Below are 23909 nucleotides of genomic sequence, written 5' to 3'. Positions count from 1 at the left end.
TTTTTAATTAGAATTAAATAGTGAAAAACAAAATCCAAAAATCAAATTAAAAAAAAAAAATAAATTTTATATAATTTATCTATATTAATGTGAGATAATTAATAACAGTGAAGACTTGCGTAATGATTAATTATATCCTAGCTAACGACGATCCAATCACTTGGACACGACTGATAACCACCTTAACCATACCGACGATGGTCACATTCTTCTAGATTGCAGGAAGACAGAGCCTTCGTTCCTGTGAACGTACGTTTCTCCACGTCACCGATAAAAAACTCACCGCCACGTCACCAAAACCTTCTTTTCTTTTCCTATGCACCCTATAGCTCACCAGACTGTTCTTTCTCCTCCTCAGCGTCTCTCTACTTCAACTCAATTTTCCTGGGAGCCAAGCGCAAAAATTTTCCCGCTGAGTTTCTCACTTTTACTCTTACATGGAAGTTAAATTGCAGCATCATAGCTTCTTAAATTCAAGGTGCTCAATTCTGAATTCTATATTTTTTCTGGTTCATTGCAAGTTTTCTTTTTAGTACCATCAATTGTGACCGTGTAATTGTAGAGTAGCTAGGGTTTTTGGAATCTCTGCTTGTTTGGATGCCGAGGAACCGAGGGAAAATAAAAGAAAATCAATATCCAAAACTAGACTTTCAATTCCAGTTGTGAATTACACTTTCCTTTTCTTTTCTTTTTGAAAGACTGTAAATGTGAAGTATACTGCTTGATCGGTTCGATTAAGGTTTTGTGCAGCTATAATGGTTCGTCTTGCGTTGAATTTTTTATTGTGTTTGCCGTTGGGCGTGTAAATTGGTTTGTTCATGAAAAAGGATAAATTCTTGGATATCATGGTTTTCGGCTATATCTATAAAAGGAGAAAAATGAATTGGAGAGCTTGTAGGAAATAAATAATGATGGTAGAAATATTAATGTCTGGCGTGCTTTCATTACAACATTAATGTGGTTAGAGCTAACTGTTGAGGTTTCTACTGCAGCTCTTCAAATCCATGGCTTTCACAAAATTCTATCGTTCCCAGTATCTCCTGCAAAAGAGTAGCTCATTTGGATTATCTACTGATCAATTGGGGTAACTCAAGGAAAAGATGCCTTGTGAAGCTTGCATTGCGAGGGAATGGTAACCAGAGTCTTAATTACCAATTGGTTCGATATAAGAAATTTAATCTGGCATATCGTAAGACAAGAAGGATGGGCCATCTTTTTCCCCTATCATCTGCTGATGATGGTGTCACTGTCAATGGTAGTCCTTCTGCTAGTACCAGTAGTGACGTGGAGGAAATGAGACTTAAACTCAATCAGTCACTACAAGGTGATGATTCAAGTGATAAACTTGTTCAATCTTTACATGATGCAGCAAGGGTTTTTGAGGTGGCAATTAAAGAACAGGGTTTGCTATCGAAGTTTTCCTGGCTTTCAATGGCCTGGCTTGGTGTGGATAGGAATGCATGGCTGAAAACGCTGTGCTATCAGGTTTATTCTCAGCCCTAGGAAAGTTATTGGATAACATGCATCATCCATACACCCTTTTACTTTCCTTCTCTGCTGTAAGATATGCATGTCTGGTTTTATTATAATATTGACTTGATCAATCTTATTGAACATAAATACTAGGTCATTGACCAATGCTAATCCCATGATGTTACTAGGCTCTGTTCTTGAGAGCATTCCAGTTGGGTTACATAATCTTTTGTTGGTTTTTGGCTATATCAGTTTAACAAAAACAAAAATTGTGATACTTTATTATTGAGGACAGTATTATCGCGTCTTTCACTGGATCATTGTTAGTTCATCAAACATGATGTCACTATCACAAACACCATTGCTGCCACCTCCCCAAATTGCATTGTCACCTTCTTAATGTTGATGCTGGCATTCTCTTTTTTGACACTCTTACGGTTCTGCTGCAAGAGTCCTCTGCATCTATCATCAAAATTATAATTTTTTTTGTCTGGGGCAGCACTGCAATAAGTACAACTATAGTTCATTGCTGCTGCTGAGGCCTACCTCTACAACCTTTGTTACAACTATGTCCACTACCATCTGATTTCTATTATAACTTCTTGTAAAGGCTATTCAAACAAATAAAAAATTCATGTGAAGGCTGAGGTACTCATCACTGTTCAGCTTTAACACAAATCAATGCAATTATTATAGTGCCTTTGCCAATTGTCATTTCGACAACATTAGATAATTTAAATGTAAGAGATATGTGATCTTCATTAGATTGTTCATTTTGGTGAACGGAGCTCTTGGTAAGTTCTTTGGAGTCTGTTTTGAGGCCCAGGGATGATGCATTTCCTAAATAATTTAATGGTCCACGGTTGGTTGGGGTGGTGTTTGTGTGGGTTTATTGTGATCTCTTGCACAAACATTTTGTTGTAACTTTTCTTATATCATCTATGTTTCTGTTCTTGGTAATTTCCTCAAATAAACATCCGTACTAACTTTTCTCTGCATATACTTGATAAGTGATGTGATGTGAATCATCTGGTCAACTGACTAATCATCCTTTAAGACATCCAAATTTGTTATTTTAAAATTTTTCACTTTTCTCAACATGTATATTTAGTTCTCTACAACAAACAATAGCATACTTATTTCATCCTCATAGAAACTTTTGGCTCCAAGTTCTCTAAATTTTCATAATTTCTTTCAAAATGCTTCCTATTTGCAGTTATTGTTGCCTTTTTCTTCTTCAGTATACATTTTAGCAGACACATTTATTGCATTGTTTTTCTGAATGGTGTTCTGAAGATTTAGGCATGTGTATCGGTGTACATATCAGCTGGAAATCTTACAAGCAATCTTTTGACCTTTGAGCTTTTCTCTATTTTAGTCTAGAACATTATTTAGCATTTCTGATGTTTCATGTATTTCTCAGGCTTCTGTTTATTCCTTACTACAAGCAGCACATGAGATTTCTTCCCAAGGTGATGGTAAAGACAGAGATGTGAATATTTTTGTTCAAAGGAGGTGATAAATAATATTTATTTCAGATCACCATTTCTTGTTTGGCTGACTCCTGTTAAAGCTTCCAGAATTTTGGCCTAATTTATTTAAAATTTTACTCCCATTGTTTGATATGTGCGATAGATATATACAGAAACTAACACATTGCACATCTTTCGTTCATGAAATAAGGATCCAAGACCTCTTTCCTAATTGAATCAATGATCATTTTTGTTATTGAATTTTCAAAATTACTTGGAGCAGAATACTTGGTCATATATGGCCGACTTTTACAACATGCTTTGATAAGATTGTACATTAATCAGATTGGTGAAACCTTGCCCATTGTTTCCTGATAGATACTATTGCTAACCATCCAATCAAACTTTTGGATTTCGAAGTTTGTCCAGTAGGCTATAGCTCCTTCTGTCCTTTACATATTGCATCGGAGACCTTTGATTCCACAATTTCCATTTCTGTGTTATTTGAAACCAACATTAATTGTTTATTTTCTGTGCTGACCTTCTGCATCAGTTTCCACATACCTATGCTTTTACATCTGTTTTAACTTTTTATGATGCAGTTTATTACGGCAATCTGCTCCCCTAGAGAGCTTGATCAGGGATGAACTATCTGCTAAACAACCTGAAGCTTATGAATGGTTTTGGTCTAAGCAAGTTCCGATGGTGGTGGCATCTTTTCTTAATTATCTTGAAGAAGACCAACGCTTTACTTCTGCTGCTGCTGTGTATGTCATTGTCTCTCTCTTACTGCTTTTTGAGGCTTCCAGTAATTATTACAGTTTTGATATCCTTGTGAGAATAAGGTTATTTTGATTTACTTTCAGGTTTGGCAAAGGCTTGTCCTTGATTTCAGGCAATGGAAGTGATATTTCACTTCTTTTATTGGCACTGACATGTAATGCTGCAATCACAAAACTTGGCACCACAAAGGTTTCTTGCCCACAATTCTTCTCCATGATCTCAGATATAACTGGTAGATTGATGGACATGCTGGTTGATTTTATTCCTGTACGCCAAGCTTATCATTCTATAAAGCATATTGGTCTACGCAGAGAATTTCTTTTCCATTTTGGGCCTCGATTTGCGGCATGCCGAGTAAAAAATGATCGTGGATCAGAAGAGGTGATTTTCTGGGTTAATCTTGTACAGAAACAGCTCCAACAAGCTATAGATAGGGAGAGAATATGGTCAAGACTAACTACTTCTGAAAGTATTGAGGTTAGTGCCAATGGTTTATGTGCAAGTTTAGAGTATAGTTGAGGCTTTTCATTACCTGTTAATTTATACCACGCTAAAGTTTAAAGTGCCAATCATCAGTTTCATGCTCCCCATTCTGAACATATACTGTATTCTGGGAGAAGGATTGGATGGATAACCAAAATAGTTATTGGCATGTGGTGTTGTTTTGGTTTAGGAATATGGAAGAAAAGGGGGAAGGAGGATAACAGTGAAATAAGGGGGTCTGTCACAGTACTGAAGATAAATGCATAGTATGTAACAGATACAGTACACTGCAATCAACCTTCTTTCACTGTGGGTTTAATTCTGTAAATTGCATAATTTTGCTTGTTTTCCAAGAAACAAGGGTACCTAGAAGCAATTTACTGATGAAAAGAAAATGCTCCAATTTTGTGAAGACGTGCTTTCACTTGCAAAAGTTTATAGAAAAACAATTATAGCATAAAAAATAAACGTAGTTTATGAATTGTTGAGGTCTGAATATCGAATGTTAACCTTTTTTTTATGATGATTATTTGGCTGCACTAATGGTTTTGTCTCCTCATAGAAACCCCATCAATTCCACTTTTGTTGCTTGGCCTTGAACATATTTGTGATTTCCCCTTCCACTCAAAAGAGGCAGTTTGCTAGTCTGAACAGGCATTGGCTACAGCACTTAGGCATGCTTGCATACGAACGGTCTATAGATGTACATTTATCTATTAAATTAACAATAAATGAATAGATATTCCTTTAATCATGTAGAGCCGTTGTTGAATGCAGGTTTTGGAGAAGGATTTGGCTATATTTGGATTCTTTATTGCCTTAGGAAGAAGTACACGATCCTTTTTATCAGACCATGGATTTGATGTTCTAGATGATCCTATTGAAGGCTTCATAGGGTAGCTCTTCTCTTTCCTTTTCTTTAACAATAATTAATAAAATTTGATTTAGATTTCTTTTGCTTGGATGTCTATCATTTTATGAATTTTCTTGCAGGTACCTTATTGGGGGTAGTGTTTTGTACTATCCTCAGCTTTCATCAATAAGCTCCTATCAGTTGTATGTAGAGGTGAGTCAGCATGCATAATTACTTACATTATTATTAAACATTCTGTCTCATAGTCAATAACATGATTTTCAACTCCATAGGTAGTTTGTGAGGAGCTGGATTGGCTTCCTTTTTATCCAGGCAACGTTGGCACCACAAAACTGTCTCTTGGACACAAAAATAAACAAAAGGGTCCTCCAAATGCTGAAGCTATCCCTCAAGTATTAGATGCCTGCTCTCACTGGATGCAGAGCTTTATTAAATACAGTAAATGGCTTCAGAATCCATCCAATGTTAAGGCAGCAAGGTTTCTTTCCAGGGGGTAATTGAACTTACCTGCCCTAGTTATTACAAAACGAAGAGTAATTCTTTGATCTAACAACATCTTCCACTTTCATTGTTTAGGCACGCCAAATTAATGGAGTGCAGGGAAGAACTAGGAATGTCTTGGTAAGCTAATGGAAGCAAAACTTGGAGTTTTTCTCTGATGTGCGCATGAAGCATGCTCATAAAGACAGAAAACTAGTCCTAAAGTTATGAATGAGATGTGTATTCTGTGATAAAAAATGAAATGGGCTTCAAAATGATTAAAAACCTTTAAAAGTGCTAGGAATGGATAGAAATCTTTAGAAACCAAAACTGATCCGCCATTGGAATTATCTGGCATTTCAGTCAATATCCAAGCTTTTATTGAGATTTTGACTTGAGCTGTATGTTCTGTCAAAGACTTGTTTCATTTCAATTCATTTTGTTTGTAAGGACATGATTTCTACCATTGTCTAGTTATGTTTGCGTGAAATGTTTTTTGAAATGATTCATAGTTGTGGATTACAATTTACACTTAAAAATTGTGATGCAGGAAAATGACAGAAAGCAATATCAATTATTCTGTTGAGATAACAAGACCTGAAATTAATTTGATGACTTATAAAGAGACAGATTCATTCAACAAGGTTTTTCTCCTTCCTTTAGTTCATTTCTTTGTGGCCTATTCTTCACAGTTCATTTTGGAACTTGGAAGACTCAACTTTCCATGTGAACATATATGTCACAAGGATCTGTTTTCCTGTGGCGTGGGTCTGTCTAATCAATGACATAACATTTACGAGGATGTGAAAATAGCCTCATTCATGGCATAATGCTAAAAGTGAAAGAAGTACTTGGTTTCTTTGTTTTCTTGTTGGGTTGCAGCTTGCTCCTGTAATTGATATTTAACCTCTACACACGAGCTTCCATTTAGACCAGTTGTCCATGTTGTTGTTCCGTTCTATATGCCAATAGAATGATTGTGCTTTACATTTGGTGTCAGGCATTGGAGAGTGTTGAAGGAGCTCTTGTGAGACTTGAAAAACTACATCAGGAGCTGCCTGCTTCAAGCTCTAATTCTGGGAAAGAGCATATAAAGGCTGCGTGTTCTGATCTTGAGAAAATAAGGAAACTGAAGAAAGAGGCTGAATTTCTGGAGGCATCTTTCAGAACAAAAGCAGCTTCGCTTCAGCAGGTATGCTATTAGTTTCATTGTAATACACCCTACAGCTTATTAATGACCACTGACTGCATTCCATTTGATTCACTGCTGGCCTGTACTTGCAAATGATTATGTTGCATTCTTTATTCCACAATTTCTTCATCATGTGTTCTCTTAAAAGGCAGCTTTATACCTCCGTGTTTAACAGATAGTTCTCATCTTTATTAAAATTTATATATCTTACTAATACTTAATTGCTGATTGGATCATCAGGGAGAAGATGAAAGTAGTCTACAATCTTGTATTAGTGAGCAGCAACAATACTTGAAAGGGAACGGGAGGAAGAATGCTGATGTAAGGCTAGATAGAAGTAAAAGGTATTAAACTTTTTCTGTAGGTTTAAGCTCTTCCCAACGTGTTTGAGTCTCTTGTTTCATGCTATTGTCTGATTTATTTCCTGCTCAATAGTGATTCCTTTCTTTTCTTTTTGAGTTATCAGTAAATTTCAAGGACTGTGGAACTTCCTTGTGTACTCTTCAACCAAGAAGCTTGGCCCTGATGTGGCAGTTGCTGATGCATTTGTATGCCCTCCCTTCACGATATGTCTACAATAGTAACTGTTTGTGGGTGGCGTCTTTTTGTAATTGTATATGTTTGTGAGTGCTTTGGAAGTTCCACTCTCAAATGTTTCAAGCTAGTTGAAGAATTTTTTCTCAACGAAAGCTTCTTGATTGCTAGTAGCATAAAACTAGATCCTTAGAAGAAAAACTAAAATGAATTACATAGCGTTATTTTCGGAAAGTAAAAGTAAAGGCACTCCTCATTAGCCATTTGATAAGCAGATGACCTTGAGCTGTTTTTATTCTTCTTATTTCTATGATGTCCTTTGACCTTGAGTTATTCTTGTTGAAGTGCTGCATTCAGAGAGAAAAATTAAGGCACTGGCAGATATTTTTGTCCTATAGGTTGTTATTTGCTATGTGCTGGTCAAAAATATTTTACTGTGCTGTCCTACGCTTGAATATAGTGCCGCAGTTTGGTTTGGAAGCATTATATTTCCCATTTTGAAAGGCCAACTTAAAGGCAGAAAGTCTGGTTCATGCTAACAATAATAGTTGGAATTTCTCTTGGATATTAAATAAACTGACTTGACTAATTCGTACATTTAGACTGTTTTGATTATTAGCAAACAATTAATCGTACATGATGAATGATATGTGGAATTGAATGGCAACATTGTCTATTGGTTAGAATTAGATGGTTAATTATCCTGTTTTTTCAACCACTTGTTGCTTGTAGTGCCTATAATTAAAGGCCATCTTTTTACTAGTTAAATGGAGGTGGTTCAAGAGTATATCCCTTCTACTAGCAGCTCCCTATTAGCAATGAAGTAGCTACTAAAAGCAGACCAATAAATATGGGAAACTTTTTGTAGACCTAACTTTATTTGTTTCCTTCTGTGGATAAATTTTGATGCACTTCTTCATATCTACCTCCTGTCAGAAAGAAAGAAATTATGAATTTATACAACTTGCAAAACTTCAATTGCAACTCATTCACAAGAACATCATATAGTATAGTTCGGTATTCCACATTGTACATGCTGGAATTCTCGATCTTGATGTTGTTGAGTGGAAGTATACCAAAGGAGAGAGGAGTAACGTGCCAAACCCAGTTATTAGGACTCCTTAATGTTTAACATTCTTGAATAGCGATGACTGTCAATACTTTCTAAATTAAGGTTATTAATAACATTTCTTACCTAATTAAGTGAATTTTATCAGCTGTGGCTTTTGGTTCTCACCTATTTTCATGCTAATGTTGTGCTCTGAAGTACATTGTTTTCCTTCAGGAGTTGATTATTTTTTATTAAAATGGAAGTTATGTAAAATTGGTTTGGTAAATGCAGGGAGATGCAGATATTGGGCAAACTACTACAAGTATGGGTATTGGAGAGTTGGATTCAAATGAAATTCGTCGCTTTGAACTTTTAAGGAATGAACTGATGGAACTTGAAAAACGGGTTCAAAAAAGTACTGAACAATATGAAAATGAAGAGGTGTGTCTCATGCTTTTTACATCTCCTTTGTAACATTTGAATGTTACAGTGGTTTTTTTCCTCCATGTAATAAATTAAATGCACATGCCTGTACAGTTCAAAAAACATGAATAAACCTGATATGGAATGTGGGAAACAAATTTTGTAACATTGTAAACTGGTTATGGTCCTAGTGAAGGGGGTAAGGACTTTTTGAAGTAGCTGCTTGCTTGGCTTAATTTGTACCTCTATGGTTGCAAGTCCATAATTATTATTATTGCTCCAAGCAACGACTCCTTGAGACCTTTTTTTCTTAAAAAAGAATGCAACTTACATTCTAGGATTACTTGGAAATGATTGCTTTTTGTTATTTTATATAATATCAACAAGGTTTATTTATAATGACTACTGCCAACTCTGTATTCTTGACATTATTCTTATGAGATTCTATGTAACTGCTTAAACTTTGTTTTATTTTTAGGATATTAAGGTTACAGATGATGGTGCTAATTACCATGATGAGGCTGCAAGCTCTCAATTAATCCAGGTTCCAAGGAATGAAAATATCATTGAAAAATCAATTGTTAAGCTAAAGAAAACAAGCACGGTACGACTAGCACTTTCCATTCTTTCATAATTGGTAAAGTATTGTATATCTTTCAAGCTCAAGCATGTGACATCACATCAATAAGTGGATACGATTTCCTAATGTGCTTTGCTATGTTGGTATTAATTGAATTTTTCTTTTCTTGCACCTTTGTGTTTCGTGATCAAAATGATTTGGTTGGGTTGATGACAGTGGACATTTAATTGGTTTATTGAAAGCTAGATGAGTAAAGTCATTCGTAGGCCAAATATATTAACTAAAATGAACGCATTGTTTCTGCTGGTACACTGAACATCTACTTGTACCTGTATTGGTGTTTGTGCAGGAATGCTAGGCATGCTGAAACAAATGCAAAATAATGCTCATTTCTTTGAATTGTTTAGAAGAAAAAAAGATCATTAGGATTTGAAACTCACTCCCAATTAAATCTTTAATATCTATTCTGTGACTACCACATGATGTATGGCATTTAGGTTTTCAATTTTAGAACTCAGTTCCTGGACTGTTTGCACCTCATTGATAATATGTATGGTTAAATATGTGCAGGATGTGTTGCAAGGAACTCAGCTTCTAGCTATTGATGTTGCTGCTTCAATGGGGTTGCTTAAAAGGCTCTTGATTGGAGATGAGTTAACAGAGAAAGAAAGAAAAACTCTCCGGAGAACTATGATAGACTTGGCATCAGTGATACCTATTGGTTTTCTTATGCTCCTTCCTGTAAGTCCCATCTTAAAAATACCCTCATAAACAGTGTATCATTTTAGTTGTTTCATTTTCATCCTCTCATTAATCCTCAAATCACACAACTCTTAAGTATCATGACTTCTCATTGATTCATCTGGCAAGCTTGGTTTGTCACTTCTCCTTCTATTTGTGGTGAAATTGTTTCTGGTAAACTAAATGGTGCTTTAGGACAATCCAGTCATTTAGAAATACTCATCCCTGTTGCTATGTGGGAGGTTTATATCCAGATATATAGAACTTGTAATTATCTTCATTGCAGCTGCATTATTTCTGTGGCACAGCTTGTGGATCACCCTGTTCATTGTCATACTGTTTAAGAAATCCAGTTGTCAACCTTAATATATTTAGAAAGTCGAGACCCTGACCAAGCTTCTATCTGGTATGTTTAGGCATAATACTGTGTCAAAAATTGTTAGTTCTGGTGCAAGTTCAAAAAAAGGGGGATGGATGCCTAAAAGGTTCCAAGCATAAAGAGCTTGGTTAGCTTCAAGTGCACTATTAAACTAACCTACAAATTGGCCAGGTTCATTTCAAGTTCATAATCTGACTTGTCTTCAGATCTGGGTTGAGTCTGCACTTATTTTATAGCAACTGATTGAAGCTGCACCTCCACCATATAAAAGATACTTTGAATTTTTTTGAGTGCAGAATTTTGTGTGTTAATTATATATGGTCCTCAGAATTGGGTTTCTTGTAACACATGGAAAACTGAACTGCATTTCCACAAAAATTTAAATCCAAATCTGTGATGTATTGCCCCCATTTTACATCTATTGGCACTGTTTTTTTCCACCGTGACCTGATGTAGAAAGGATAATTTGTGCATCTTAGGTTACTGCTGTGGGGCATGCAGCAATGTTGGCTGCTATCCAGAGATATGTGCCAGCTTTGGTGCGTTGTTTCTGAGCCAATAAATTCCTTTTTTATATATTCTTATTTAGATGTCAAATCTCCAAATACCAGGTGCTTTTATAATATGTTCTTTGGCAGATACCATCCACATATGGACCAGAAAGGTTGGATCTCTTGAGGCAACTTGAGAAAGTGAAGGAAATGGAAACGAGTGAAGTGGATACCAAAGAAAATGGAGAGGTACTATCCTGATCAGAAGCAGCCCAGTTTATGTACAGTCCGACAGTGACCAAAACCCTTCAAGATTAGGTTACTGGTAAATTACACTACATAATATCACCTGGTTCTGAATCCCGTTGACAATAAATTAGCATATAGGATTTCATTCCATGTATCTGGTATTCCAGGTAGGCACCAATGACTGCAGTCCTGTGGAGCATCAATCGGAGTGCCGGGCTCTCGATGACGAGACGGGTGACCGTCGTACCTGAACTGTGACAGATGCGTAACGTTTAAGAACCCAACCTTCCTGTCTCCATAATCCATCTCTTTGATTACAGTTGAAATTATTTGGTTATACACTGGCTCAGGTTCCAGCATCATGTAGTTTGCCTCTGGTTGTATATCAACATCACATCGGCCCCCTTCATCCCACGTACCATTCCTGCAATTTTTCATATTAAAAAAAAGTATATAATCTGGATTGAGATAATCCACGTCCGCACAAATCCTAGCTGGACGGGCGCCAAGAACATTTACCTGTAATGTACTGGGGAGTAGCCACGAAAGAAAACACGTGTCCCTTCAGAGCTTAAATTTTCACCCCATGACTTCCATGTCTGAAGAGATTTTTGAAATGCTTCCATCACATTCAACGACATGTTGACCTTACCTCCGTCCTCAAAGTAGTTACCCCTGCACATACCAAATTGTCATAATTGTCTTTCATGCAGCGTGACGTACTTTGTGGTCAGCAATAAATAGGAACTGAAAAAGGGAGAAAATCTCCTACATCTTGACGGTTTTATCTTCATTCCACCAATGCCCTGTGTTGAACATCAGAACGTCAGCCCCTTCCCAGTTTCTGGAAAACCAGTGCAGCTGGTCGACCTTAATCGTCATTTTGATGCCTGCCGGTGAACTCCGAGGTGGGCGGCCGATGAATACAAGAAAGGGTGCCCTATAGTATTCAACCGTGAGATTGTATTCGCTGAAGCGCATGGAGAGAAATCCTTTGTGTTTTGTTATTGGGTTCCCGTTCTCTTCATATATTGAAGACTTGTTGGCAACCCCTTGAGCAAGCATGCACAGGAAAGACTCCCACTGGTTTCTGCCAACAGAGTCCCCAGCAAACACAACCCTTCCATTTCTGCCTCTGTTCAGGATTTCACTTGCATTAAATCTGAGTAGAAACTGGAGGAGTGAGTTGAGGAAAATCTCAATATAGACGCTGCAAATTGCTTGCATGCATGAGCTTATTGAGCCAAATGGCTGGCGAGTGCCGTCACGCATCGAGTTGGAAAATGATGGTCAATATTCACCACATTCCCTGTGTTATGCCTACAGTGGCTCTCAATTAACTCTTACGTGGCATGCAATCGATGGGGTTGAAATATGTGGAAAAGGATCCTAATTGACAGTTTTAGGACAACTGTAGTGGTGGTTAGAGAGTTTATCGATCTCATGCCCTTCACCTGTAATGAAAAGCTCCTGCTTTTCCCATAACAGGAACCCGTCTAAAGTACTGGTCTCACGATAAAGTTCATCAAAACTCATGAAATTTGGATGCCAAACTCAAAAGTTACTTCACTTATATTAATTAAGGTTTCAAATATATAAACTTAATAAAGAAAATGCAATATTGAAAGAAGCATCCATGCATGCATGACAAGGCTTGTTAAACTTTCATGATATAAGCTTCCATACCTTGGCAAATCACACCCTTCTGGCTGCCATCGCCAATTCCGATAGTCTACGTCCTTTCTTCCGTTTTGAAGGCACCGAAAGCCTGGATCAAGAAAGGGGCAGCTTTCAGTGTAAGATAGATTCTTGTAACTTTCATCCCGAACCCATCTTCCACGAGAATAATCACAGGCTGCTGACTGTGACGAGTCTTTATCGTTCTTTATGAAACCAAAACGAAAGACAGATCGCGGATCGAAAGAGCCAATAAGATCAAAGACGAAGAATGAAGACGCCACGACAATGAGAAAAGAGATTGCATAGACAAGTTCTCTCTTGATTACGAGGGGCAAATAAAGAAGGTGGTGTTTTTGGTTGGTTGGCTGGTGATGATGATCCATACAGAGAAGAGAGAGAAGGAACAGCAAGTCTTTTTATGTATAAATTCTTCTTGTTGCTTTCAAGGTATCTTGGAAGAGAAAGAAGGGATATATGTGGTTGCGCGCGGTTGTTGAATAAATGGTAATGCAAGTAGGAGAATTAGGGTTCATATTGTGGTGAGAGTTGATTGTTGTGACTTCTTTCTTCTCTAAAAATGGCAGAGCCACAGGTCAGTAGAGCAGGTGTATCGTTTTCATAGCAGGTTCATGGCAGGCATAGCAGTTGTAGACTTGTAGGTTTTCTTTGTACCAGAAGATTGGTATTGGGAAAGTAAAAAAGCTTTCCCTTCAACATCAATAGCCTCAGGGAAAGAAGAAGCATCCTCTATTTTGTTCCAGTTCTGGAACCACCCCTTTTTTTTTTGGCTTTATGCTATATTCGGAATGACCAGTAAGTGGTTTTGGCTGCTTGTAGGGTAAGCTATTTTTTTTAAAAGTTATTTTTAATAATTTTAATATATTGTTATTAAAAATAAAAAAATAAAAAAATTATTTTAATACATTTTAAAATAAAAAATATTATAAACTACCACCAAAACATAAAGTAAAAAAAAAAAATATCCAGTGCTACTCAACTCATACAAAATATTTTGTTTCGATAAAAAAAAATACAATATATTATGTTATAACTCGCACAATTCTTCTCATGTTTATGAAAATTAATAGAAACCAACATTAAGCGGTTGGATCCATATGACCTGACTCAATTAAATATAAATTAGAGTATTTAAAACTAGTTTGGTGGTGCACTAATCTAAGACTCGGGTAATAAATTTTATTGGGATCAATTCTAATTTTTTTTTTTATAAATTAAAACAATATTATTTTAGTTAAAATAAATAATTAATAAATTATAATCAGGTCTTACTTGGCCAATCGTATTACTTAAATTTTTAATTTTTTTTAATTTTATTTGATTTCAATTCCAAATCAATCAAATTTTAAAATTATAATATAAATAATGAATTGATTAAAATATAAAATGAGATTACAAGAGATTCTTTGGAGTCCCATGCTGTTTAAAAGAAATTAATTTTTTATTTAAAATAATATATTTTTTAAATTAATATTGATATTAAAAATAAATTTTAAAAAATAAAAATAATTATTTTAATAAATTTACAAATACAAATATTTTAAAAAACAATATAGAAATTTTTAAAACCGCAGGCATCCTCCTCCGAAACAACATCGTACTGGAGTGAGCAGAGGGAGGGAGTCTGCCCTTGAGAAAGTGAGAAGGAGGTGGGGTTTAGAGAGAGGAGAGGAGGAAAAATGAAGGTGAGAGTAGTGTGTAGAAAAGTGTACGATTACATCCGCTACGATTTAAGAGAAATAGCTTTCCCTTCTTCTCTACCTGATCCTCCTCATATCCAAAAACGTCCCAAATTAACTTGGCGCGACAATCTTTTTGTAAGTTTTTTTTTTTTCCCTTTAATTTTCTTGAATTCTATTCTATTTCGATAAATATATAATAAATATAAAAATAATAATAGATATTGAAGAAGGCAACAAAGCTTTATTGTGCTAGCTGGGTGAGAGATATTGGTCCTGATCTTAGGCCTAATGATTATGCAAAAGATAATGAAGCCAATGGTGAAGCTAAGACCACTTCTTCTGCTCAAGAGAAAGAGCCCTCTGTTGTTGAAGATCTTGGTCAGTTCGACTCCCTATCTCTCTCAAATTGGGGAATTTATGGATTAGTAGTTAATTTGTTATTCAAATGTATTGGGTTTGGTAGCAATCACATTGTATGGTATACTACTGATTTATGCATATATTGTGTTCGAAGTATTGTTTTTTGGAAATTGGGGGGTCTTTTTTTGTGGTGATTTGGAAATTGGCATTCATATTCTATGGGAAACGTCTACTTTCCAATATGCCTTTCTGTCTTTAGAATTATGTGAGTGCCTTCTTGGGGAGTTGAATTTGTGAGTTGTGGACTCCTCGAATCTGATGGGATATTGTTGATTTGCTGTGTAGTTAAGTAGGGGTGGTTCTAAGATATGGATGAAACAAGCCACTTTTCAGATAGAAGGAAGCTATAGTGCTTGTGCCTTTGGTGTTTGGTGGTTTATTGGCCTGGACCTTCGCTATTTGAATCCTCTTCCATAGAAATCTTACTTGGGCTTTTTCTGTGATGTTGATCTCCGGAGTTTTTAGCATTGCCCAAACCAGTTGTGAAAGCTGCTCGGGCTTCCTTAAGATAGTGATTAAAAGACCAAATCCTTCTTGTTTAGTGTTGAGTTCTTAACAGTTTTGTTCCTTATAGTCATTGGGTTGTAGTAGATTGTTTCTTGAACTACATGACATGAAATCCCTTTTATCGCTCCGTCTGTTTTTATTGCTCTATCTATTTTCGTTCTCTTTTTTTTTTTCTTAATGATTTCTTAATCTCTGATTTGTTGCATTAAATCCTGACATTGTTTAATAATCTTTTTTTTTATGCAAATGAAATTAACAGCGGTTGCTGCAAGGGGAGGTATGGAGACATTGAGGCCAGCTTTACAACGTGTGTACATGACTAGAGCTTCTGCTTATAGAGATGCTCTTAAAAGTTTTATACAAGGGTATCAGGAGGGTGTCCAGCAGGTCATGGAGAAGAAAGAAGAATCTAAAACTCAATCAGAGGGCAATGCTCCCAAGAAATCTACTTGAGCCAGTATTCTAGTATGATACAAGTTTTTCCCCTGGACATCAATCATAAACACAACCCATAGAGCTTCGCTACAGCTTCACTTTAGAAAATTTACCATCCTAGCGAAAGAATGTAAGAAATGTTTCGAGTATGTTCTATCTATTGTACAATAAAACCATGAATATGCTGGCTCTTTTGTGTTTGTACCATATGAAGAGTGATATCCCATAAACAATGCTGACTGCTGAAGTTTTTTATCTTGTGGATTTGGCTTATCAAATTGAATGGTTTTATCATTGTTGATGATTAACCCTTTTAACTTTTTGATGGCATCTGATTAATTTTATGGATAACCAGAAAGACAATGTTTGTAAATACATGTGGCATGTGGTGTGGAAGGTCGTGATTCTTATCTTTTATTTTCTCTGTACTGGAACAACAGGCATATTCCATCCTGGTGTCCGCACATCTATACAAGGGATTATATATGGGGAAGCAGTTTTTCTTTTCTAACAGACTTTCCATTGTTATTGCTGCTGTCATTATTTCAGCTTCTGTTGTTGCCGGCTCTACGTGGTATGGTTCAGCAACCGACCTGGTCTGGTTTCTTCAGTTCAACTCATTTGAAATGGAATCGAGGACATGTGTTGCAAGAAATTTATCGGAGAGTGGATGTTGGGTCAGCTGACAATTTAAGTTTATTCAAAGCTTGGTCTTTTGAAGTTTAACTCTCCACATTTTGACCTAAAACTGTAATTTCTCTATAAAGGGGATTCAAGAAACAAGATTCTGGAAACTTAATGTAAACTGAGCATGGATCTTCTCTCAGCTCTATTAAAAGGGAATGGCATAAATTATACACTTGTACCTTCTGCCCTTTTATTTTTCCTCACTTTTCAATGCTCTTTTTTTGCCCTTCTTTCTGCTGCTTTCTCTCCTAACAGACTGAAGATCTTACGAGTGCAGAAGCAATCAAGAAGCTAGTTTTGTATCTTGAATGCAGAAGAAAACACTCTTGGTTGTCTTATGTGGGTTATTATTTGAGAACATGCATTTGATTGGTAAGCACCACCATGGAATGATTAAACTTTTGTGGTGCCTCTTGTCAATATGCTTTTAATTATCTGTAGTTAGGATCATTCCTCGTCATACGATAGAGTGATTTTTGTCGCTTTTGGTGGACTTTCAAGTCAAATCATATCAGACTGGGCCAGATATGGCACGGTATCATTTTTAGCTTTTGGACAATCAGATGATGGCTGAATATTGGGTTCAAATGGCACAAGTGTTAATGCATTAGGTGCAATATATAGGGAGAAAAAGAGAAAGGGAGGATTAAGCCTAATTTGGGTTTTTCTTTGAAGTCTTTTCACGCGCATGGCCTCTGCTTTAAGTCTTCTCAAGATGATAATGAGTCCACCAGTAACTGGCATCTTTCTGCATATCTTTCATGGATCCATGGCTAAAACAAATTGATGTTTTTCTTGTCTTGCAGCAAGATACCTATTGTCTGAGTGTTCTATTGGTGGATTAGCTGATAAGATTTGTTTGCCAACCGCTTAGAGTTATTGTGTTAAAATACATAGCTCTTACCAAATTTAAGATTCTCTCTGCATTCTGTGCTTTTCAGGATGACTTCGATGGTGTCAATACTAAATCAGTGACACCGTCAGGTTATTGCAGCTGCTTAAGGTGTTCTGTTCTCTTTGGCAGATGTCGAGGGAGGTGAGCTTGATGTTGATCCAAGAACTCTGAAAGCAAAAGCTTGATAAGGAAAAAGCTAAGTGGAACGAAGAAATACTCACGTGATGTTTCTACATTTGAACTGTACTGAGTCACGCATGATTAAATTTTTCATATACATGACAAATCCATCATAGAGGACCAGTCCCTTCATTCCCTTGATAGGCCACTGCCTGGATACTAATGATAACAACACTAATTCGGGGGCCATCGCACTCCCAGAGCACTAAACACTGGACACCATAGCTAGAGGTCAATGGTATCTCTCTTGTTTGAATCTTAATGGGCCATGATAATCACATGACACCGTTATTCTTCGGTCACTCAGGTAACGCGCATATCTCTGCATATCTTTTCTTGCTCAATTTACTGGCCAATTATATGGGCCTTTATTCGTTGTTCACTTACAAGTTGTGTTGAGCATCCCATCACATCCATCACATAAGGATGTGGTCATCCTCTGCACAGAGAGATCCATTGTCTATGAGTCTACACTTTGTTTTGTTACCTGAATTGATAAATATCTTAGGTCACATCTTCTTCGATTAGCCGCGGACACTAATATAATACATGTTTGAGTCTTACTACTGTTCATGTCCTGAATTTTACTACGTTGTAATTGGTTTAGTTATTCATCAGGATATTTGAATTGACCTAGGAAATAGACCTTGAATCATTTGCCATCAGGTTGTCCTCGCACGAGGAGTCTTTTCCAAGGGGGAAAAAAGGTAGCATTTAAGCTGTGGAGAATGGATGCTGTAGGCAAAATGAGAAAGTTCGAAGGTGAGATAAAAAGTCAACCACCTTAACGCATGATCTTCTGTTAACTTAATTGCATGATTTGGTTACGTGAAGCCAATCACTTGCCTTATCTTTGCTTGGATAATATCACCACAATCCTGATAGAAATCAAGATCTTCATTTTCCCCAGCAGCTTTCTTGTGGCTGAGGTTTTTTGGTACCTGTGTGTGCAACTGTGTTGGCAAATCTTCGTTTCCCTTGGTGGTTGTTTCGGTGGTGATAAAAACATCTTAAAAGTAATCACTCTCTTAATCAACTGAGACGAGGATTGCAGTGTTGAGTAATTGAATAGTCCTTGTGAAGTTGGAGGTTAAATTTTACATAGAACATTGACAGTAGATACAAAATGACGTCAAGTGTTGTGGGAACTCTTGAAAAGCGTAGAGCTTATGATCAGCTAACAAGGCTAAGGTCATTGCCCTTCCTTCTTGTGAACTGTCACAAGAAAACAGAATTCTCTCATTTGCAATCCAAACCCTATCTAAAACAAGATATATAGAGATTTGATTGCTTCGCCATGCAAGTTGATTCTGAGATTTGAATCGAGTGTCTCAAAGGCACCGTTGAAGTGGGAGATCAAGAGAGGGATAGTTGCCTGTGTTCGTATCATCAAATTGTTGGACAGAGGATTCTTATAAAAGCTTCATCATTGAAGTAAGTCTCTCTTTCATGTGCTTATAAACTGTGGGTTTGACTTCTTTTTTAACCTCGTCCTCTTACACTACTATTATTTATTCTGCAATTGAGCACTTTCTTGCTTGCTACCTTCAAGAATGATACCTTGACAAACATGCATTTCAGGATTTGTTGCTCGTAGTTTGTTCAAATGTTGGCTACACAGTGACGGCCGGAGAACTTTACTAGCATTTCCCCTGACTTGCAATGAATTACAATTTTCAGATGTTAAATTTTAAAAGAAAAGGAGACGGAAGAGGGAACATGCTCTCTCTCTCTCTCTCTCTCTCTCTCTCTTAGCATCTCATTATCTAAGCCACAGTAGAGCATCAAAACAGCTTATAGATAGACTGATGTGAAGATGAGAAAAAAGAAAAGAAAAGGGTGGGCTAGGACCACTGGGCTGTCACCCATCTATTCAAAATCCACCCACCACCACCCACCACCATTATTATGATTATGAGCAGCTTTGAAAAATCTTCAGGCAGAATCTCAACAGTGTCCAAATAGATTCATTCATTCCCCTGATTTGTTAATTTGAAAACCACCCCCCAGATAATGTTTTCTCCCATCTTGCATTTCTGATGTTAGCATTGGCCCTTCCTTCCCTTTAGGGCCCTACCTCCCATCCCTCCCCCTTCTATGGTGGTAGGAGTCTTTCTTTCCCTCTCCACCAGATATTCTATTATCCTCCGATCTGCTTCCTTCGCTCTCCCCCCACCACCTGGCTAACAAATCTGCACCTGATATTGAGGGATACTTTCTTCTTAATAAATAAAAACAAAATAACACTACATATATATATATATATATATATATATTTTGACCTCCCATGTCCGACCTCCAAGTGGGGGTGGGGTTCATGAATTAAGTCAAATCCAGGGATGTCACATCCACAGATCTTATCCTCGGCGATTTCTCATCTGCTTCACATCTCGGGAGAAAGTGCTGCCCTGTTACAGTCACACTTATTTTCTTGCAAAATTGTAAAATCAATTATTGATTACAATTTATATACTAATAATAATGCAAAAATAAAGTGATTTCTCTTATCTTTGGGAACACCCCCTCCCCTCGTTGACGTTCAATTATTTGAACCTTGCTCGGATCATAATTGAGACGCCCTACAGTGTACATTATCATTCTCTGTTTGATTTAATTAGTTGTTCGTCTTGGTCGGCATGGTTTTCGTGCAATGATTCAACTCTAAGCTAGCAAAGTCACAAACATAATTTACTTCTTGTATGTTCAGGGCCCCATTAATTCGTGACATTTATGGATTCAATTTGAAAAATGTTGTGGGCAATCGCCGCTCATGAGATTTTCCAAATTCTTAGCTGAATTAATGTCTAACATAAATGATTTTGGGTGATTAAACTTAACATAACAAACACTACTTTACTTGTGTTTGGCTAGTGGTGTAGGGTTAAATATTTTTAAAATAAATCAATTAATAACTAAAAAAAATTAATTTGATATTTTATTAAAAAGCATGTAAAAACAAAAGGTCCTCCACTTCCAAACACAACATTTGAGAGTTTGTTTTGAAGGTGATTTTAGTTTTTTTTAGCAGGGCTCATACAAACAAACATGTATTTTTAGTTTTTGAAGGTGTGATTATTTTAAAAGGGTTGTATTTTTAGAAAAAAACCATCATATCTCCAAACCAAACACACATTTCATCATTTCATCTCTTATATTGTGTGTTTGAATAGTAAAAATGTATTAAAATATTTTTTTTTACGGTAGTTCATTAAAATCATAAAAAAACACTTAAAAATATCAATTAAATATTTTTTTAAACAAAACATACTTTAAAAAATAAATTAAACTGCATTAATAAATATAATTTTAGAAGATTCTAAAAAAAAAAAAAAGTTTACCTAATTAGCTTTCAATGTCATGTTGTGGTTCTAATGGTCACACGTAAACAAATTCTCATGATATAGAAAAAGACTAATAATGTCATTTGGACATAAGCCTGGGTCGACCTACTTTTTATTATATAAATAATCTGTCTCATTTCAAGAATCAAAATTAAATAGTAGGAAAATAAGTTCAGTCACATCTTAAACTTTTTATTTTAACTAAATTATAAGGTCATGTGGGCTTACCATTTGACTATGAGTGCTGTTCGAAGAATAAGCAGGCTGGGAGTAGAATTGCTGGTGAACAGGACCCTGTAGGCTCGACAGAGATGAACCGTCAGGTGTTGATGGCTCGGCCTCGTCGAGCTGGCACTCCAAGTTCACCCCAAATAGCCTCAGTCTCCTCGAGTTACCTGGCTGTGCTGGTTGGCTCTGTGCAGCAGACACTGCAGCAATAATGATACAAAACCATAAATGTGTTACAACAGCCCTCCACTACTGCCACCAGTCTCTGGTTCGTCAAGAAACAGTAACATTCCTTTTTCACCCACACAGGAAAAGGAAAAACAAAAGACAGAGATTGGGTGATTATTTCTTGGTACCAGTGACTACGTGGACAAATTATCCTCATCGATCCTATCGTTTTTGGCTGCTTTTATTGAAATGCTTGTTTCCCAGAAGCAATGCCATTAGGAGTAAAAAACATGCCTCTTGCGTAGCTAAGTTGAGAGAAGACAGTGACACGCAAATATCAAGATCAGTGGGTTGCAGGAGGTAGAATAAATTTACTTCCTTTCTTGTCTGGCAAAAACAAGGTAACCCTTTCCTCTTTTTTCTCTCTCAGTACTAACAAATATTAAATCAGCACTAAAGTACAGAAGACAAGCTCTTAAAATGACCCCTGAATCCATCCACATTTCTCCAAGCTGATTGGAAGGTGTTTGTCACACACTTTAATGCCCTTACTTGGTGTAATAATAGAAAACAAGTAAATGAATTGCAAGATGAGAACTTCCTAGAAAATCACCCATTTCAGTACCATGCTTGTCTTCATAGAATGATAAAGGAAGAAACAAAGTTAAAATGCGAAGAACATAGATAAAATATACCTGCATGAAGACAGTCAGATTGGAATGGCACAGTTGTAGCACTCACATTAACCCCATGGCCATGTTGCATATTACTACCAGAAGGATGATAAGGCCCTGAAGATGATGGAGAAGAATATAATCCTCTTCTCCACGCCCCACCACCACTACCCTGCACCATCACCACACTATTATTAGCACTACTACTGCTACTCATCTCACCTCTCCTCCTCCACCCTATGAACAATCTGTCACCATCCGTTCGGTGTCGTTCAAACAAAACGGCATCACCTGCATCGAGTTGTTTCTCTTTCACATACCTACTCCACCCTTTAGTCAATACATAGCTTTGACTACTGTTCCAATATGAGTACCTAAACCTCCAATATTTGCCTGACTCGTCCTCGAAACTCAGTAACAACCCTTTATCCACTGAGTCACCACTAAGTGGAAAGTACTTCTCCGCATGTTGTTTTGGTATTACTAAACGGTTTAGCTTTCCTACATCACTTGGTGTTAAGGGTTTCTCAAACATGGGTTCTTTATCTAGTACTAGCCCTTCCTGTTCGTGTTCCCGTTGTGCTTCTTCTTGTTGTTGTTCATGCTCTTCTTCATCATCATCTTCTTCGTTGAGATTGAAACTGAGATTTGGGTTTTGAGGAGGGAACATGGAGGAGGGTTCTTGAGGACTGAAATGGTTAAGCCAGGAGTGATGGTGATCGTGATTGTGGAGATGGGGAGGCCAAGAGGAATTCGGGGGTTCGTTTGGTTTAGAAGAAGAAGTGTTTGGGTTTGGATCCATGATGGATTGTCGTTGTTGTGCCCACCAGCTGAGTGTTTGCTGAAGGTCTGTGGAGAAATGGTTTATAGACATTCAAGAATTGAGAGGGAGGATTTTAGTGCTTTGGTATGTAGAGAGAGAGAGAGAGAGTACTGTACTGAGGAAAGGTGAGGCGTGATGATTATGGGATCGATGTGGGAACTATTTGATGTAGCTAGCAGAGATATGACAATGAGAGAGAAAGAAAGAGAGGTGGGAGAGGGAAAGGGAGAGGGAGAGGTAGAGGGAGAGGGGAATAGGCACTCATATAAGTACGATAGTACTCCTACTTTAAGGTTTTGCGTGATGAGGAAAAAAAAATCAATCATTATTTTCAGTGTAATTTGATACACTACTGCTCTAGCTAGCTAGACATGCCTCTCGGCTCACCTCTTCACTTCTTTCTTTTTATTGCTCTTGTTGGATTTTTTTAAAATGTCTTTGAATCGAGGGTCTTGTTTCTTGTATGGTAAATAATATAATCAATCAATTAAAGAATTACAAAATTAGGCAGAAGAAGATGAATACATGATCTTGATGGACATAAAAGAAGTATTGTGAAGAGAAACAAAACAAAGAGACTCTGGCTGGCTACATGGTGAATAATTTCTGTCATTAGAAACAACCCACGTTACTATAATGGCAAAACAAATCAAGGTGGGGTCAATCTTGACGTGTGCGTATATATAGTCTGTGTACTCTCATCCAACGGCCTGTTTAGCACCTTTGCCTCTGCAAATCTTCATTGAGTGGGCACACGGGATAGTTACCCTTCCAGTAACTTCAAGAACAAGAACAAGAGCATCTAGCCATGGTTCTGGTATCTACTAGTCTCAATCCTTGGATCCTGTACGTAGAGCTTGTTACATGACTACGAAGGTGGCCGGGAAGGCTACAACCATTACCATTCCTCTCCAATGGTTAATGCATGGCATGAGATAAAAAGTACAGTATGTCACAGATGGAGGG

General features: G+C 36.9%; 4 protein-coding genes across 8 annotated transcripts; 2 read left to right on the top strand and 2 right to left on the bottom strand.

Moving 5' to 3' along the window:
* The first annotated feature begins 166 nt into the window (after positions 1–166).
* LOC118038457 (uncharacterized) lies at positions 167–11626 on the top strand. 4 transcript variants are annotated; one of them, XM_073405284.1, is made up of 19 exons: positions 169–478; positions 993–1485; positions 2897–2988; positions 3548–3712; positions 3812–4205; positions 4989–5107; positions 5205–5277; positions 5358–5578; positions 5662–5706; positions 6116–6209; positions 6566–6757; positions 6998–7099; positions 7228–7305; positions 8634–8783; positions 9244–9369; positions 9916–10086; positions 10945–11004; positions 11104–11281; positions 11373–11626. In XM_073405284.1, the coding sequence occupies exons 1-18, from the start codon at positions 438–440 to the stop codon at positions 11215–11217; spliced, it is 2730 nt and encodes a 909-aa protein (XP_073261385.1). In that variant the 5' UTR covers positions 169–437; the 3' UTR covers positions 11218–11281; positions 11373–11626. The 4 variants fall into 4 exon arrangements, with proteins under 4 accessions (XP_073261386.1, XP_034900701.1, XP_073261385.1 ...); XM_035044808.2 differs by having other exon boundaries at positions 6998–7101; positions 7224–7305; XM_035044810.2 differs by lacking the exon at positions 10945–11004 and having other exon boundaries at positions 168–478; positions 6998–7101; positions 7224–7305.
* On the bottom strand, positions 11154–13627 carry LOC118038458 (protein trichome birefringence-like 8). Of its 2 annotated transcripts, none has more exons than XM_035044812.2 (4): positions 12892–13627; positions 11978–12367; positions 11725–11880; positions 11154–11629 (listed from the first exon to the last, which is right to left on the bottom strand). In XM_035044812.2, exons 1-4 carry the CDS (start codon positions 13266–13268, stop codon positions 11302–11304), a joined length of 1251 nt encoding a protein of 416 aa, XP_034900703.1. In that variant the 5' UTR covers positions 13269–13627; the 3' UTR covers positions 11154–11301. The 2 variants fall into 2 exon arrangements, with proteins under 2 accessions (XP_034900703.1, XP_034900704.1); XM_035044813.2 differs by having other exon boundaries at positions 11978–12340.
* Positions 13628–14466: 839 nt separating this feature from the next.
* LOC118038455 (uncharacterized) lies at positions 14467–16255 on the top strand. The gene is made up of 3 exons (XM_035044807.2): positions 14467–14720; positions 14804–14963; positions 15772–16255. Exons 1-3 carry the CDS (start codon positions 14583–14585, stop codon positions 15963–15965), a joined length of 492 nt encoding a protein of 163 aa, XP_034900698.1. The 5' UTR covers positions 14467–14582; the 3' UTR covers positions 15966–16255.
* Positions 16256–19488: 3233 nt separating this feature from the next.
* LOC118038454 (B3 domain-containing protein At2g36080) lies at positions 19489–23300 on the bottom strand. The gene is made up of 3 exons (XM_035044806.2): positions 22142–23300; positions 21279–21478; positions 19489–20117 (listed from the first exon to the last, which is right to left on the bottom strand). The coding sequence occupies exons 1-3, from the start codon at positions 22992–22994 to the stop codon at positions 20067–20069; spliced, it is 1104 nt and encodes a 367-aa protein (XP_034900697.1). The 5' UTR covers positions 22995–23300; the 3' UTR covers positions 19489–20066.
* Between the last annotated feature and the right edge of the window lie 609 nt (positions 23301–23909).

The sequence above is a fragment of the Populus alba genome, chromosome 16 (genome assembly GCF_005239225.2).
Source record: "Populus alba chromosome 16, ASM523922v2, whole genome shotgun sequence".
In the NCBI taxonomy this organism is placed as follows: Eukaryota; Viridiplantae; Streptophyta; class Magnoliopsida; order Malpighiales; family Salicaceae; genus Populus; species Populus alba.
Note: the sequence above shows the minus strand (reverse complement) of the source record. Positions and strands in the feature narration are given on the sequence as shown.

What these genes read in the sequence shown, in the direction of transcription:
- LOC118038457 (XM_035044808.2), top strand. Translation starts at nt 438, where the DNA reads ATGGAAGTTAAATTGCAGCATCATAGCTTCTTAAATTCAAG. An exon ending in CATAGCTTCTTAAATTCAAG is followed by an intron (nt 479 to 992) that starts GTGCTCAATTCT and finishes TTTCTACTGCAG; the next exon opens with CTCTTCAAATCCATGGCTTT. An exon ending in CTACTTCTGAAAGTATTGAG is followed by an intron (nt 4,206 to 4,988) that starts GTTAGTGCCAAT and finishes TGTTGAATGCAG; the next exon opens with GTTTTGGAGAAGGATTTGGC.
- LOC118038458 (XM_035044812.2), bottom strand. Translation starts at nt 13,268, where the DNA reads ATGGATCATCATCACCAGCCAACCAACCAAAAACACCACCTTCTTTAT. An exon ending in GAAGGGTGTGATTTGCCAAG is followed by an intron (nt 12,368 to 12,891) that starts GTATGGAAGCTT and finishes GTTTCTACTCAG; the next exon opens with ATTTAATGCAAGTGAAATCC. An exon ending in GAAGATAAAACCGTCAAGAT is followed by an intron (nt 11,881 to 11,977) that starts GTAGGAGATTTT and finishes TGGTATGTGCAG; the next exon opens with GGGTAACTACTTTGAGGACG.
- LOC118038455 (XM_035044807.2), top strand. Translation starts at nt 14,583, where the DNA reads ATGAAGGTGAGAGTAGTGTGTAGAAAAGTGTACGATTACATCCGCTAC. An exon ending in CTTGGCGCGACAATCTTTTT is followed by an intron (nt 14,721 to 14,803) that starts GTAAGTTTTTTT and finishes AAATAATAATAG; the next exon opens with ATATTGAAGAAGGCAACAAA. An exon ending in CTCTGTTGTTGAAGATCTTG is followed by an intron (nt 14,964 to 15,771) that starts GTCAGTTCGACT and finishes TGAAATTAACAG; the next exon opens with CGGTTGCTGCAAGGGGAGGT.
- LOC118038454 (XM_035044806.2), bottom strand. Translation starts at nt 22,994, where the DNA reads ATGTCTATAAACCATTTCTCCACAGACCTTCAGCAAACACTCAGCTGG. An exon ending in ATCTGACTGTCTTCATGCAG is followed by an intron (nt 21,479 to 22,141) that starts GTATATTTTATC and finishes TTATTGCTGCAG; the next exon opens with TGTCTGCTGCACAGAGCCAA. An exon ending in ACAGCACTCATAGTCAAATG is followed by an intron (nt 20,118 to 21,278) that starts GTAAGCCCACAT and finishes TGACTGTAACAG; the next exon opens with GGCAGCACTTTCTCCCGAGA.